Source organism: Grammomys surdaster, unplaced genomic scaffold (assembly GCF_004785775.1).
Source record: "Grammomys surdaster isolate TR1022 unplaced genomic scaffold, NIH_TR_1.0 64, whole genome shotgun sequence".
NCBI lineage: Eukaryota > Metazoa > Chordata > Mammalia > Rodentia > Muridae > Grammomys > Grammomys surdaster.
The window spans coordinates 6,600,089-6,614,866 of record NW_021604566.1 but is presented as its reverse complement, the minus strand read 5'-3'; the positions used below and the strand labels follow the sequence as shown (position 1 = coordinate 6,614,866).

General features: G+C 38.4%; 1 protein-coding gene across 2 annotated transcripts; it reads right to left on the bottom strand.

Moving 5' to 3' along the window:
• Positions 1 to 287: 287 nt before the first annotated feature.
• On the bottom strand, positions 288 to 1,115 carry LOC114623203 (transforming protein RhoA). Of its 2 annotated transcripts, XM_028769911.1 has the most exons (2): positions 846 to 1,115; positions 288 to 593 (listed from the first exon to the last, which is right to left on the bottom strand). In XM_028769911.1, exons 1-2 carry the CDS (start codon positions 999 to 1,001, stop codon positions 420 to 422), a joined length of 330 nt encoding a protein of 109 aa, XP_028625744.1. In that variant the 5' UTR covers positions 1,002 to 1,115; the 3' UTR covers positions 288 to 419. The 2 variants fall into 2 exon arrangements, with proteins under 2 accessions (XP_028625744.1, XP_028625736.1); XM_028769903.1 differs by having other exon boundaries at positions 288 to 1,115.
• Between the last annotated feature and the right edge of the window lie 13,663 nt (positions 1,116 to 14,778).

The following is a 14,778-nucleotide window of genomic DNA, read 5'->3' as shown; positions in this document are numbered from 1 at the left end:
CTACCCCAGAGCTCTGCCAATGGAATCTGTTAAGAAGTAAAGCTCTGAAGTAGTGACTCACCAGAGTTCTTGCAGCTGATAGAAAATAGGCAGGACATGTTAGTTATAAAGTAGTTACAGCTTAATTCACAAAAGTTACCAACTTATAGAAAGAAGCTAGAAGTTAAATTCTTTGACTGAGCGCCTGGTGTCGGGTGGAGTGCAGAGTGGGCTGTTGGAGCAGTGTCAGAGGACACTGGCTAGTCAGACAGGCTGGACATTATTAATAATCACGGTTGGCTTCTAAATACTGGTAGCAAGATGACTTCTGATTTGTAATCTTAGGTAAATTATAGATAAATGAAAAGGCCAGTAATCATACACTAAGATTAATAAACAGCACTTCAAATTAACCGCATGAGGCTGCTCTTCACAAGGCTTCACAAGATGAGGCACCCAGACTTTTTCTTCCCACGTCTAGCTTGCAGAGCAGCTCTCGTGGCCATCTCAAAAACCTCTCTCACTCCATCTTTGGTCTTTGCTGAACACTCCATGTACCCAAAAGCGCCAATCCTGTTTGCCATATCTCTGCCTTCTTCAGGTTTTACCGGCTCCTGCTTCATTTTGGCTAACTCCCGCCTTGTGTGCTCATCATTCCGAAGATCCTTCTTGTTCCCAACTAGGGTGATGGGCACATTTGGACAGAAATGCTTAAATTCTGGAGTCCACTTTTCTGGGATGTTTTCCAAACTATCAGGGCTGTCAATGGAAAAACACATCAGTGTAACATCAGTGTCTGGATAGGAGAGAGGCCTCAGGCGGTCATAATCTTCCTGTCCAGCTGTGTCCCATAAAGCCAACTCTACCTGCTTTCCATCCACTTCAATATCTGCCACATACTTTTCAAACACCGTGGGCACATAAACCTCTGGGAACTGGTCCTTGCTGAAGACTATGAGCAAGCACGTCTTACCACAAGCTCCATCACCAACAATCACCAGTTTCTTCCTAATGGAAGCCATCACTTATGAAGTTGCTGAAAACACACAGCTTCTGGGACACAGTTGTACAAAGTACCTGAAACTTTTCAGATGCAAGGCTCAAGGTGACGACTCCAAATCCAGCCTCTTTGCGCTGAGGACGCCTGTCCGCGAGCGAGTCCGCGAGCTCTGAGACAAGGACGAGGAGCTCCGTGGGAGACGGTGGGCTAAGGGAGAGAACCGATGGAAGACCGCAGGTGGCGGGCGGGGAGCACGAGCGAATGAGGGCCCTAAACAAACCTTTTCATTTCAATATTTGTCATATCAATAGAGAAGCTTGACTAAAATATTTTGTAGTGGCTGTTTCCTTTTATTCCATGGAATTTGAGAGAACTGAGAGCACATCTAATTTATAGGGAAGAAAAATCAGGCAATGAAAGTTGCTGCACTGATACCACAGGACTGGAATGAAAGGCTGAGTACTCTCCTGGTCCTCCGGGTGGTTCAGTTGGGAACATCACTTCCTTCACTGTATATAGGTCTTTCTGAAGGTTCAACCAAAACACAAGGAAAGCATTGATCTCCCTATAATCCTTCCATTATTTTGAATTCATACCAATACAGTTCAAGATTAATGTTAATTGTCAGAAGCCATCTGGGAAAGGCTGAGACATGTGAGTTTTTTGGAGATGGCTCACTGTTTTTGCACAGCCTGTAATAGATGAGCTCTGAAATGTAGGGTCCTTAGACACTTCATCCCAGGATTGCCTCTCACTGATGATATGCCTTTCCTGTCACTATTACAGAGCATTAATGATTTCTGGGCATTAGCCCACCCTGTTGGGCACATTTCCTGCAGAATCAATATGGCAATGTACTGTGTAGATGAATTAATGATTTCATAATCCCTGATAATGATTTTATAGAGTTCCCAAATTGATAAAAGTAATCCCAAGCCTCCCATGGGATATAAAAACTGCAAACCTTCATGTGACTAGGCCTATTTGCACTAGGAAAAGAAAGCAGTCTTGGAACAAATTATGATCAAGGAAAACATTTCTTCTAGGTTAGGTGTGAGACCATTATTTGCTAACTATAGGTCTTAAATGATGAATGGACAATTTATTGTAGGCGCAAGGGCAGGAAGTAAAATATTGACTAGTTTATCTATACAAAACTTCAAAATAATGAGATATGCTGGGCAGATGATTTGTCTTTTAACAAAACTGTCAACTTAGAATAACTTACAACACAAAAATTATTACTTTAAACATATGATGAACTTATGGAGCTAGTGACAAATAATGCATGGTATTAGTCTTAAGGAAAGACATGTAAACAATTCTGCTGTAATTCTTTAAGTCATATTGACATTTGACATAGACTATTGTTTTAAATTTTCTATGATCTTACTGGAATGTAAAAGTATTTAGAAAACCATGTAATTGGTTATCATGTTGTAATGGATCTACCTGATAGTTGTATGAGGTAATTTTTTGTAGAGACGGTTTAAACACTGAGAAATGCAATGGTTGCTGGAGTTTCTTTTCTCTGCTTCATCCAGAATGAGTGAGTCTTTTTTCTGTGTGCCTGATATTCTTCTTTTCTCTTTTCTCCGGCTCACAGAGTTAAGGAACTCTGAGCCTCTCACCTGATCAGCAAGGGGCCCAAAAGTCATGGAACAAAAAGCCTGAGTAGTTAGCTTTTCTTCTTAATCCCCTGCTGCTAACTGTAGAACTAATTAAAAGAGGCCAGGAGCCTTTGGCCTTAGATTAGCAAAGAGTTAAAGAAGAGAAAATTTTCCTAAAATAAGCTGCTTTAGCTCCCACAATTGTATCTTTTGCCCCCACAACTTCCAAGGCCACACGTCATTCATTGCCTGCCTCAGTGTACCTTTATGCCTGGGCTGGTCACCAGGTGTTCGTGGTCTCGAATTCACTGCCCATCCAGATACTTGATTTATGGACCAGCAACTGCTTCAAACATGCAAGCTTCATGCCTGAACTTGGCTGGCTCCAATGCTGACAGAGCTATTTTCTCTCATTTGCTAATGCCCATCTCCTGCCTATTCTTTACCTATTGCTACATGTTAAGATTTTTTTTCTGAATCAAGTTATGCGAGTTCTTTCTTACTTCATTTGTTGACACCCCACAAGCAGAGACTGTTTGGATCCCTGCAGGTCTTTAGTGAGGCAGATGCTTTATGAACACCTGCTAAGTGAATGGCTAAAATGAAAGAGAATTTTACATGAACATTAATATGTCATGTCCAGATATGTCACTCTCAAGGACATTCCAGTCTACTGTACCATCCATACAGAGCTGAGATTAGGGATTTAAGGAAAGAAACCTTTATACCAATTTAGAGAACAACTCAAATCTAGCCTTCATGTGTCATGTGGATTTTTAATCTTGGCTCTTCTGCTGTATTTTCTGTAATTGCATGTTTATTTCCAAGAAAGCTGGGTACTAAAGCTGAATATTAAACATGTAATTTTCTCTCACATTTTTGACCTATAATTGTCTTAGGATGCTTTCTAGCATCCCTCTCCATCACCACCACACGTAACTCTTTTCACTTCTCTGTCTTCATTCTAAAATTTTCTGTTTCTTTTTTCAACACTTGATGCATTTAATTGGCATATTTCCCAACAGTTACTTTCAATTTCTTCTCCTTGAACAGTTTTACTCTTTTGTATTAAAACTATACCTATTTTAAAGTTAGTCCTTTCAGAATACATATGATTGTCTCCATGACGCTTCTCTCATACACCTCCGTGAGTAAACTCACCAGAGTTACAGCTCATGATGCAATGAAGAAAATTCGTACAGGCAAAAAGTCACAGGTAAATTTTGGTAGTAATATCAACTATTTTACATTTGGGGAAAATTCAGTGTATGTTGTCTTTCTTTTTTTTTTTATTGGATGATTTATTTACATTTCCTATGTTGTCCTCTTACCCCATCCCCCACCACCCCCTCGGAACCCCCAATCCCCTCGCCCCTCCTCCTTCTTCTCTGTGGATGTAACCTCTATCTACACCCCCCAACTCCCACCTCCCCACCCTCAAAATTCCCATCCCCTGGGGCATCCAGCCTTCATGAGGTCAAGGTTCTCTTCTTCCACCTATGCCCAGCAGGGCCCTCCACTTTTACATATTCAGCTGAAGCCCTGGATCCCCCCCTAAGTGCTCCCAGGCTGGTGGTTTAGACCCTGGGAGCTGTGGTTGGTTGGTATTGTTGCTCTCCTCATGGTGCCGTAAATCCTTTCAGCTCCTTCAGTCTTCACTCTAACTTCTCTATTGAGAACCCCATGATCAGTTCAATGGCTAGTTGTGAGCATCTGCCTCTGAATATGTCTGACTCTTGAAGGCCTCTGAGGAGATATCCATATCAGGCGTATGTTGTCTTTCTTACTATCTTTGTATGACTGACATATTAAACCAACACTTTTTACAAAGTAAACAAGTCTCAAATTGTGTCCAATTTCACTTACGAATTGCATTTGAATGAAAAAATATAGCATTGAAACTCTATGAATTGGTACTTTCTTTTCTTTTTAAAATTTATTCTCCCTCATATATTACATACAAATCACAGGTTTTTTCCCTCCTGTCCTTCCCATATCATTAGGAATCATATCATTGCTGTTTTATTTATTTATCTATTTATTTACTGGCTAGTCCTGTTTGGTTCTGTCCTAGGTCTCTAGGTTATCCAGTCTCTGATTCCTGTTCATCAGGCAGTGTCAGCTGTGGGTCCCTCTCTTGGCATGGGTCCCAAGTTGGACCAGTCAATGGTTGGTCACCCTGACAAGCTCTGTACCACCTTCACTCTGGAAAATCTTGAAGGCAGGACAAATTGTTGGTTGAAGGTTTTGTGTCAGAGTGGTGCCCCAGTCCCTACACTTGAAGCTTTGCCTAGTTACAAAAGATGGCTATTTCAGGTTCCTTCCCCCCTCCCATTTTACAAGGCGTCTTTGCTAGGGCTATCCTCATATATCCCCAAAAGTTTTTACTGCACTAGGTTTTTACCTTGTCCCTGAAATGCTCCCCAATTTCATTGTTTTCTTTCCCAATACTCTCTCACTCCATCCTCCCTCCACCAAGCTGATCCCTCCTGTTCTCAACCCCACCTGCCTCCAGTCCACTAATGAAATCTGTTCTATTTTCCCTTCCCAAGGATATCCATTTGTCTCTCCTTTATCCCTCCTTTGTTTCTTAGCCTCTCTCGTTCTGTGGATTTGTAGCATGATTTTCTTTTACTTTAGAAGTAATATCCACTTATAAGTGAGTACATACCATGTCTGTATTTCTGGGTCTAGGTTACCTAACTCAAGATGCATTTTCTAGTTCAATCAATTTCTCTGCAAATTTCATGTTATTTATCTTTTAGCAGCTGAGTAATTCTCCATCATGTAAATGTATCACATATCACATTTTGTTTATCCATTCTTCAGTTGAGGAACATCTAGGTTGTTTCCAGTTTTTGACTATCACAAAAAAATCAAGTGTCCTTGTGGTAGGATGGAGCATCCTTTGGGTATATGCCCAAGAATTGTATAGCTGAGTCTTGAGGCAAAATTATTTCCAATTTTCTGAGGAACCACCATATTGACTTCTAAAGTGGCTGTGCAAATTTGAAATTCCATTAGCAATGGAGGAATGTTCTCCTTGCTCCACATTCTTGCCAGCATGAATTTTCACTTGTGTTTTTGATCTTAATCATTTTGAAAGGTGTAAAAAGAAATCTCAGAAATGTTTTAGATTTACATTTTCCTGCTTGCTAAGTATGTTGGACTTGACTTTAAGGATTTCTTGACCATATGAGATTCCTCTCTTGAGAATTCTGTTTAGATCTGTATCCTGTTTTTAATCGTGTTATTTGGTTTGATAATATCTAATTTCCTGAGTTCTTTATTTATTTTGGATATAAACCCTATGTCACATGTGGAATTGCTAAAAATCTTTCCTCATTTTGTAAGCTACTGTTTTGTCCTTTTGACAGTGTACTTTGCCTTACAGAGCTTTTCATTTTCATGAGGTCCCATTTATTAATTGTTGACCTTAGTGTCTGAGCTATTGATGTTCTGTTTAGGAAATTGTCTCCTGTGCCAACTAATTTAATTTCCCACTTTCTCTTCTATTAGGTTCAGTTTATCTCGTTCTATGTTGAGGTCTTTGATCCACTTGGATTTAAATTTTTTGCAGGGTGATAGATGTGGAACTATTTTAGTTCTTTTACATGTTGACATTTAGTAAGAATAGCACCATTTATTGAAGATGCATTCTTTTTTCCATTGTATATTTCTGGCTTCTTTATCAAAAATTAGGCAACCATGGGTATGTGGATTTATGTCTTGTTCTTCGATTAGATTCCATTGATCAATATGTCTGTTTTTACCCCAATATCATGCTGTATTTTATTAATGTCTGTAATACAGATTGAAACTAGGAATGATGATACCTCCAGAAGTCATTATTTTGAACAGGATTATTTTAGCTATTCTGGGTGTTTTGTTTTTCCATATGAAGTTGAGTGTTGCAGAGTCTTTGTGAAAAACACCTGTGACTTCTAAGAAATTTCAGGGGCACATTGAATTAGTTTGAGGCCACATTGTCAGACAGGGTGAGAACCACTGATAATTGGGTCTTTATCCTACTTGTACCCATTGGCTAGTCACTCATGTATGCAGGTTTCATACGTTAACTGTAACCTACCCAGTCCCCTTACACAATCAAAAGAAAAAATGATGGAATGAGCACACACACACACACACCCCACTCAGGTGATATGTTACATTTTTGAGACTTCTTACCTCACTTCAACACATTTCTTTATCTACAAAATTTATTTAAAATATAGAGATTGGAAAGTACAGGTTCTTGTTTTCCCTGGAATGCATGCTCCTTACAATGTGCATGCCCTTCATCACATAACTTCCGTTGCCTGGGTGAGTATAGAATGATGTCTTTCTCCACAAGTGGAGCAATGAATATATGATGCATCACTGCAACCTGATTGCAACCTCTGACAATGTTTTTTACTCTGTACTCAGTACCATTACTGAAGTTAGAAGCAGGTGGTAAAATTTACAGCTGTACCATTTTCTAAGTGCCAGCCTATGCAATTCTGAGCAGACACTGTTGACAGTCAGAGGGAATCGATGTTCCACCAAAAGGCTTTTAGAACAGCAGAGGGCCCAAGAACCAGGTGTATAATCATGGCCTGGGGAGCACTGGCTCTGGTTACTGCTGTTATTACTACTGAACAAGAGTCATGTTCTCATTCTTGCTTTTGAGGATAGTTCTCTCTGGGCTTTCTAAAAGCTCTTGTTGGTGCTAATAACATAAAATGTTATATCATTTCTGAGAACAGAATGATGATTCCAAAGTAGCTTTTGCATCTGGGATAATAGGCAAGGCCAACATTCAATATTTATGACCCAGACACATAATTATAGCTAAAGGCATTCAAGAAAGACAGTAGTTAATATGGAGTAGTTCTTACCTCATTATGATATGCACAGGTGGCAAGGAGAGAGCCCTGACCAGCCGACTTCTAGAAGGTTCTCAGGTGATACACTTCATAGTACCAGGATAGCTGAGCAGCAAGGGGCTGAGGCAGTATCTTACACATGTAGTACTAGTAGAAGCTTGGGAATGGCTCTGTACTGAACCCACTATGGTTAATTTTTAAGTTGAAAAGGGACACACAACCTGCTTAATGTATGAAGATGAGGACTAAAGCATTATGTTTGTGTGATGCAAATAAGAGCCACTTTAAAATGTGCTTTCTTCACCTGCTCAGAGGAAAGGAGAGCTGGCTTCTGAGAAGGATTGTGGGAGGGGGGGCCATGAGCAGGATGTAAAGTGAATAAGTAAAATAAATTTAAAATAACGAAATAAAAAAGAAAAATGTGGTTTCTTTACTACAGAGATCCTGCTACCTTGGGCAAAGGATGCAGAACTCTGATATTTTTGTCTGTGGGCTCAAGGAACTTCAGACTGACTTTCAGGCTTGAGTTTCAGGGTTCTGGTTCGGACCTGCAGTAGGATTTTGCCACAGGCTCTCAACTTTTCCTCTAGGGCTCCAGCAGTGCTGCAGTGTTCCAGAACCATCCATCTGTGTTTGGTTCTACTTCGCAGTGTGGGGCAAGTTGATTAGAAAGTAATGCCCTCCCCTACCAGAGTCTGCCATGCTCTGCTGACTTCCTGGTAAGAGTCTATTTTCTGTTTTGACCTTCCAGAAGTTGTAGAACACTGAGGTCAAAGACCAGGATTCTTGTTCCTAGCAAGCTACATCTCTGTTCTAGCTGAGCTCCCAGCTAGAGAAGAAATATAGATTCATTAAACTCTTTTTTGTAAGGGAAGACCCAGAATGTGGTCCAGCTCTTTTCTCTTCCTTTACAAAAACAGTTCTGCAAGTGTAGACTTTGAATTGACAAAGCAACATCAGTTGGAACTTGTCAAAATGCTTATCAGTGGGAAGACCCAGACCTACAGATAAGGAACTCGATGTGCTGCAGGAAATGAGGTTCAACACTCTGCAATCTGGCATGGGCTCTGCCACAGAAGTGCTCATGTAGAGGGCATCAGCTTTATCCCTGTTTCAGATTCTAAAGACAGGATGGCTATTTCTAAGTCCCTGCACATCCCAGAATGAATGAAGGGCAGTTTTGGCTTTTTCTTGGGTCTATTTGATGAGCAATGCCAAATTCCCCTTTTCTACAGAAAGAGGAAATATTTACAGTAAGTTTGAATTTAAAAAACAAAATAATGCAGCATAGCAATATCAACTCACAATAACAGCAAGAAAGAATCTGAGAGGACAGTGCTATAGCACTGGGGAGTGAGAACATTCTCTGTTGACTTAGATGAACACTTGAGACTGGGTGAAAGAACTGGCTGTCTATTCTGAAAAGTCACTTTGCACCTCATCAGTGGAATGGATTTTTATGAGGGCTGTTAAATCTGCGTTCAAGGCTCTGATGAGACTGATTTCTGAACTGATTCTTCTGTTCAGTCAGCTGTGATTCATTCATATAGAAACAGCTCACATGGCTCCATCAGAAAAAGAAGTGGTCATGAGGATATTTCTAGCTGGACCACACTTGTGCAGCATAACAAAGAAAGGGAGGATTGGCACTCCTATGGCAAGTGGCAATCCAGAAGACATTTAGTTTATGTATATATTTTTTTCATGAAACAATTTAAAAAATTTTCTTGAATGTTTGGTATGTGCTGAGCACTGTGACTGTAACCATAACACATAGGACATTTGTCTACAGAAATCAACATCTTGGATGATCATTTTGCTAGCAATTGTGACTAACAAAGTCTTATAAGATGTCTGATTCATGTTTCCCAACAATTTTATGAACTAGATGTCTTCTTACCTTTTTTGATTTGGAAACTGAATGTGGGTCAGGTCAAAAGGATAAACCACATGCTCTCTCCCTTATATTCAAACTCACTCTCATAATTTAGTCATCCTAGAATTGGGTATCAGAAGACCTCAGAAATAATCTTCAAAATGTGAAATTTGTCTGATTTCTTTTTTCCCTTTTCCCAATCCTTATTCTTTCCATAAAGCAAGCAATAGAAACTAGAATATTTTTTTCTAGAAAATGACTTAGCATGAGGGTTGTAAAATTCCAAATGTCTTTTCTGCAAATAAACTATAAAACCTAAAAGTATTATTTTCATTTTCTCTCATCTTTCTATGTTAGCACTGATTTTAAGGAAATTTCCCAACATACCTGTCTGATGTACATCATTGAAACCCTTCCTTCTAAAGGGACCATGCAAAAGAGAAAAGGGATGTTGTATACCATAGGCATGAATGAAGAACCTGAGCAGATAGACATGGCTGGGATTCTACTTTCACCCTGCCTCTTGACTGGATGCTTTTGTCTCATCACACTTCTAAATGGTGGTCAGTGTTTCACTAAATCCAGGCTTAAGAATAGAGAGCCACCCAGGATCTTTGATCTTTGATCTGAAGCTCTTATGTTATATAAAACTATGTTTAGGGGCTAGAAGGATGGCTCAGTGAGGTAAATTTGTATGACACATGCATAAGGATCAAATTCTAAATTTCCAGCACTTAGATAAAAGGCCAGGGAAGTGTATTTGTAACTCAAGCAGCTGGGGTAATGCAGGAAGATCTATGCAGCTAACTGACCTGTCAGCTGTGCTTACAGAATCAATGAGCTGTATGTTCAGCAAAGTATCCTGTTTTAAAGAAATAAGATGAAGAATGACTGAGGCAAACACCCAATGTCGACCTCTGACATGCACAAATTTGTATATATATCCATACATATATGCATACACCCATATGAACCCATACACAAACATGCCCTACACACAGGCATAAAAATTATTATACAATTTAGTTCTTACGTTTATTTCTCATTAACCGATGGTTTGTTATTAATGTGAAGATGTTAGCTGTGACTTTCTTTAATGGACAGCAAAAGGGTCATATCTCTCATACCATTTTCTATGACATGTCCAGCCTTTTCACCCATATGGTCCTGGAAGCATCTTAACATTTTTCTCTTCTTTTACATTCTTTCAACAGTTTCATCAATTCTTTAAAAAAATTAATTGTTTTTTTTTCTCCTGGACAACTCTAAGCCATGTTTGTCATTTTTAATAGGCTAGACTCATGGTGTGTTTCATGTCAGCTTAGCAGAAAATAAAAAGATCAACCCACAGCCTCCTCACTGAACCATGCTTGTGAATAATTTTTTTCATAATTATATTTTGTTTACTATAAGGTGAAATGGAAGCAAAATCATGTTACCTATTTTCCCAACTCCCTTTACATAGTGTATTATACTACAAAATTACAGATTCACCATCAGAAGTGGCTGCAGGCTGACATTTTAATTGCACTTTTAGCAAGCCAGCTTTGGAAATATGCATTGGATGTTTCAAACCTAAAAGCAGGTTTGCAGCCTTTTGAGCATCATTCTTGTCTCACATATTTGGACATGCCAATGATGAGAGGCTTAGAACAATTTTCTAAGAGGAAAATAAGCAAGAGTCATGATGGGTGTCCCTTTCTCTTTAGAATTGAGGGAAAATGGTCCTGAATCATGCAAGATGGGCTTTTTTATTACTTACATAAAAACATTTAGACGTGCAGTATTCAGTACATCTAAATAGAATTATATGTGGCCTAGCAATCTCAGGGTGGATACTTCACAGCTCATCTATTTTTTTTGAAATAGGATTTGGCTTTGAGTATTTTTAAAGATGTTATGCAGCTGGGAGTATTTCTAAGATGTTTGCAACAATAATTTCTTCTCACTAGTCTTTTATTCTTTTAAAAAGTATTTAATATTTTTTTATTTATGTATTTATGTATTTTATGTGTATGAGTGCTCTCTTTGCATGTATATCTACATGTCAGAAGAGGACATAGGATTGAGCCTATTACAGATGGTTGGGAGCTATCATGAGGTTGCTGGGAATTGAACTCAGGATCCATGAAAGAGAACTTAGTGCTCTTCATCACTAAGCTATTTCTCCCGTCCTTATTCTTTTTTATGCTTTTATTTTTATGGTATTTAATTTACTCTGTCTTATGGGTCTGGGTACTCAGAGATCAGAGGACAAGTTATAACAATCAATTTTGTATTTCTAATATATGTGTCTCGGTAATCAAACTCAGGTTGTCAGACTCAGCAGCGAGTACCTCAATCTTAATGTTAAGTTATCTCTTAACCCTCGCCTCTTCATTATTGCAGATGTAGGAAATTCAGAAGTTTCTTGAAGATGTTAAAAGGAAAACAGAAAAGAAAGTTTTGCTTTTTTTATTCTGTGCTTAAAACTTCTTAATCAGAACCACTTGACCAGCCAGAGATTTTGAGTATTTTTTTATAGGGATTGTTGAAGCTGCATTGTCTCCCAAAGATGACAATGAGTCATAGCTCTTCTCTGTCATCTCCAGTTGATGAGAATTTTCTTATTTCTCTGTTAAGTTCTCTCTAATATACTTGATAAAATTACCCTGCACTGCAGAGGTAACTTTAGGCAATTCTCTGGGTAAGAGAGAGTCATTTCTAACAGATGCCAAGGTGAAAAGAGAAGAGAAAGTCACTCTTTATGAGAAATAAATGCAAAAGCATAAGGTATGGGATCTAAATAGATTTTTTCCTCATACTAGAATATATTGCTGTGAACACTGAAGCTATCTGTGTTATAGAAAGATCATAAATAACAGCTACGTTTTATTCTGTCTTGCTCTAAATGGAGATCATCTAAGGTCTCAGATGGAGTCCAGTGCAACTCAATGTAATAAACATTTAAGCTGTTTCAGGAGACCTCTAGCAGGACAAAGCCAAGTTATCAAAAGCCAAATATCAAATAGGGTCAGACAAGCTTTCTCTGGAAATTAACAAACGTGTAAGACAGGGTCCTGGGCAAGGTTAATTCTGAATGGATGGCTCCAAGAAGGCATAACTCAACTAAAATTGATTAAAGACTCAATATACTGAAACTATAAGATGACTATTACATATGGTGAAGAATTATGGCATTGACCTAGAAAATAACTTTTTAGATAAGATCTTGAAGGCATAGACATGACAAAACTAAAGCATTTTAGATTGGGTTGTGTCAAAATACAAAGCTTCTGTATAGCTTAACAAAACAGTCATCAGAACCTCCTAGGTTGAAGAAAAACATTTGTAAACAATATACATAGCAATACATGTTTAATATCCCAGATATAAGGAAAACAGTTTGGTGGCCAGAAAACAAATGATACTGTTCTAAATGAGCAATGGGCTTGAATAAACATTTTTTGAAATTTTACAGGGGTAAAAACTGGCTGAACATCATTAATCTTTAGAAAACTACAAATTAAAACCACTATAAGATAACTCCCCTCTTCAGTAAAAGATGACATTTTCAAAATCTTTAATGATGATTATTGACCACACTGGAGAGAAATAGAATACTTGAAGACTCTATGGGAACACACACACACACACACACACACACACACACACACAGAGAGAGAGAGAGAGAGAGAGAGAGAGAGAGAGAGACAGAGAGAGAGAGAGAGAGAGAGAGAGAGACAGAGAGAGACAGAGAGAGACAGAGAGAGACAAGAGAGACAGAGAGAGACAAGAGAGACAGAGAGAGAGAGACAGAGACAGACACAGACACAGACAGACACAGACAGACACAGACAGACACAGACACAGACACAGAGAGACAGAGACAGACATGGAGAGACAGAGAAACAGAGACAGAGACAGAGAGAAATGCAATGTAAGTTTCTCAAAAAAATCTAAAGATAGAAATAACATAGGATCCAATTATTCTACTTCTCTGTGTATATACAAAGGAAATAGTCAATGTATGCTATACCAGCATTCCATTTCCACTGTAGCACTGTTCAAAACAGTGTTAATATAGAGTGATCAAGTGCTCACCATAGTGGATGAAGGACTAAAAATAAGATATATCTTTACCTATATATAAACCTGTCATGTGTGATAGCATAGATGAATATTAAAGATATGCTAAACAGAAATATACCAGACATGAAAAGATAACTATATGTGATCTCATGTATATTGTGAGTCTAAAAACATGAACTTGTGGGGATACAATTGTGGTTGAGAGATGCTGGGAATGAGGAAGTAGGAGAGAGGGAATGTGAAAATGTACAAAGTTTCAGATGTACAGATATAAAAAGGTTTGAGGTAGGTATCACAGAAAGTTAAGTGTTAGGGGAAGTAAATTTTATATGCCTTATAGCAAAACAGCACAGCAAGTAATATGATAAATGTTCATTAGCTCATTAGATTAATTGGATACATATGCCATACTGTTTTATATGTGTGTGTGTATATTTGTGTGTGTGTGTGTGTATGTGTGTGTTTATGTGTGTCTCTGTGTGTCTGTGTATGTGTCTTGGCAATAAAAATGAAATTAATAAGAGAGACTTTGTGATGAAATTTTTTCCTAGACTATGTTTTGATTACGTTCCCTCTCTCTCAACTTCTCTCAGACTCTCCTTACCTTCTGACCCACTCAACTTCATGTACTTTCATTCAAAAAAAAAAGAAGAAGAACAAAATGAACCAACCAATCAACCAAACCCCAGTAAGACCAAACATTACAAAACAAAACAAAACAAAAAGCTCTTCCTAAAACAAAAACAAAACATTGAATGAGTTTTATGTTAGCCAACTATTCTTGGGCATGGGACCGTCCCTGGAATATAGTTGATATACCCAATGAGACTCCATTATAGAAAACTAGTTTATCCCTTTCCCATCAGGTATTAATTGCAAATAGTTTTTTGGTTATGGGTGTGGTTTCTGTCCACTTCCCTCTTTCAGTGCTGAGATTTTGTCTGACTTGAACCTGTGCAGGACTTGCATTTGGTGTCCTAGTCTCCATGAGTTCATTTGTACAACACTTCTGTTACATCTGAAAGACACCATTTCCCTGTGGCTCTTACAGTCTTTCTGTTTCTTCTGTATATACTAGTAAGACTTACATAAGCCAAAGTAGCCTGCTTCCAATCATGGCTAAATCTTCCACCTCAATTAACATAACCAAAATAATTTCCCATAAGTATGCTTATAGGACAATTTAATCTAGATAATCCCTCATTGAGACTTTGTAGGTGATTCTATATTGTGCCAAGTTGACAATTAAAACTAACCATCAAATTGTTAAACTTCGTGGTCTGACCTTTTTATTGTTTTCTTGAAGCTATTTGTAAAGACCCTTGAACATGGAAAGGTGGTAAGTCTTAGAACAAAAACAGATATACGGCCTTG

Bases quoted from the DNA above. Each gene is read 5' to 3' on its own strand.
- LOC114623203 (XM_028769903.1), bottom strand. From the start codon at position 1,001: ATGGCTTCCATTAGGAAGAAACTGGTGATTGTTGGTGATGGAGCTTGT.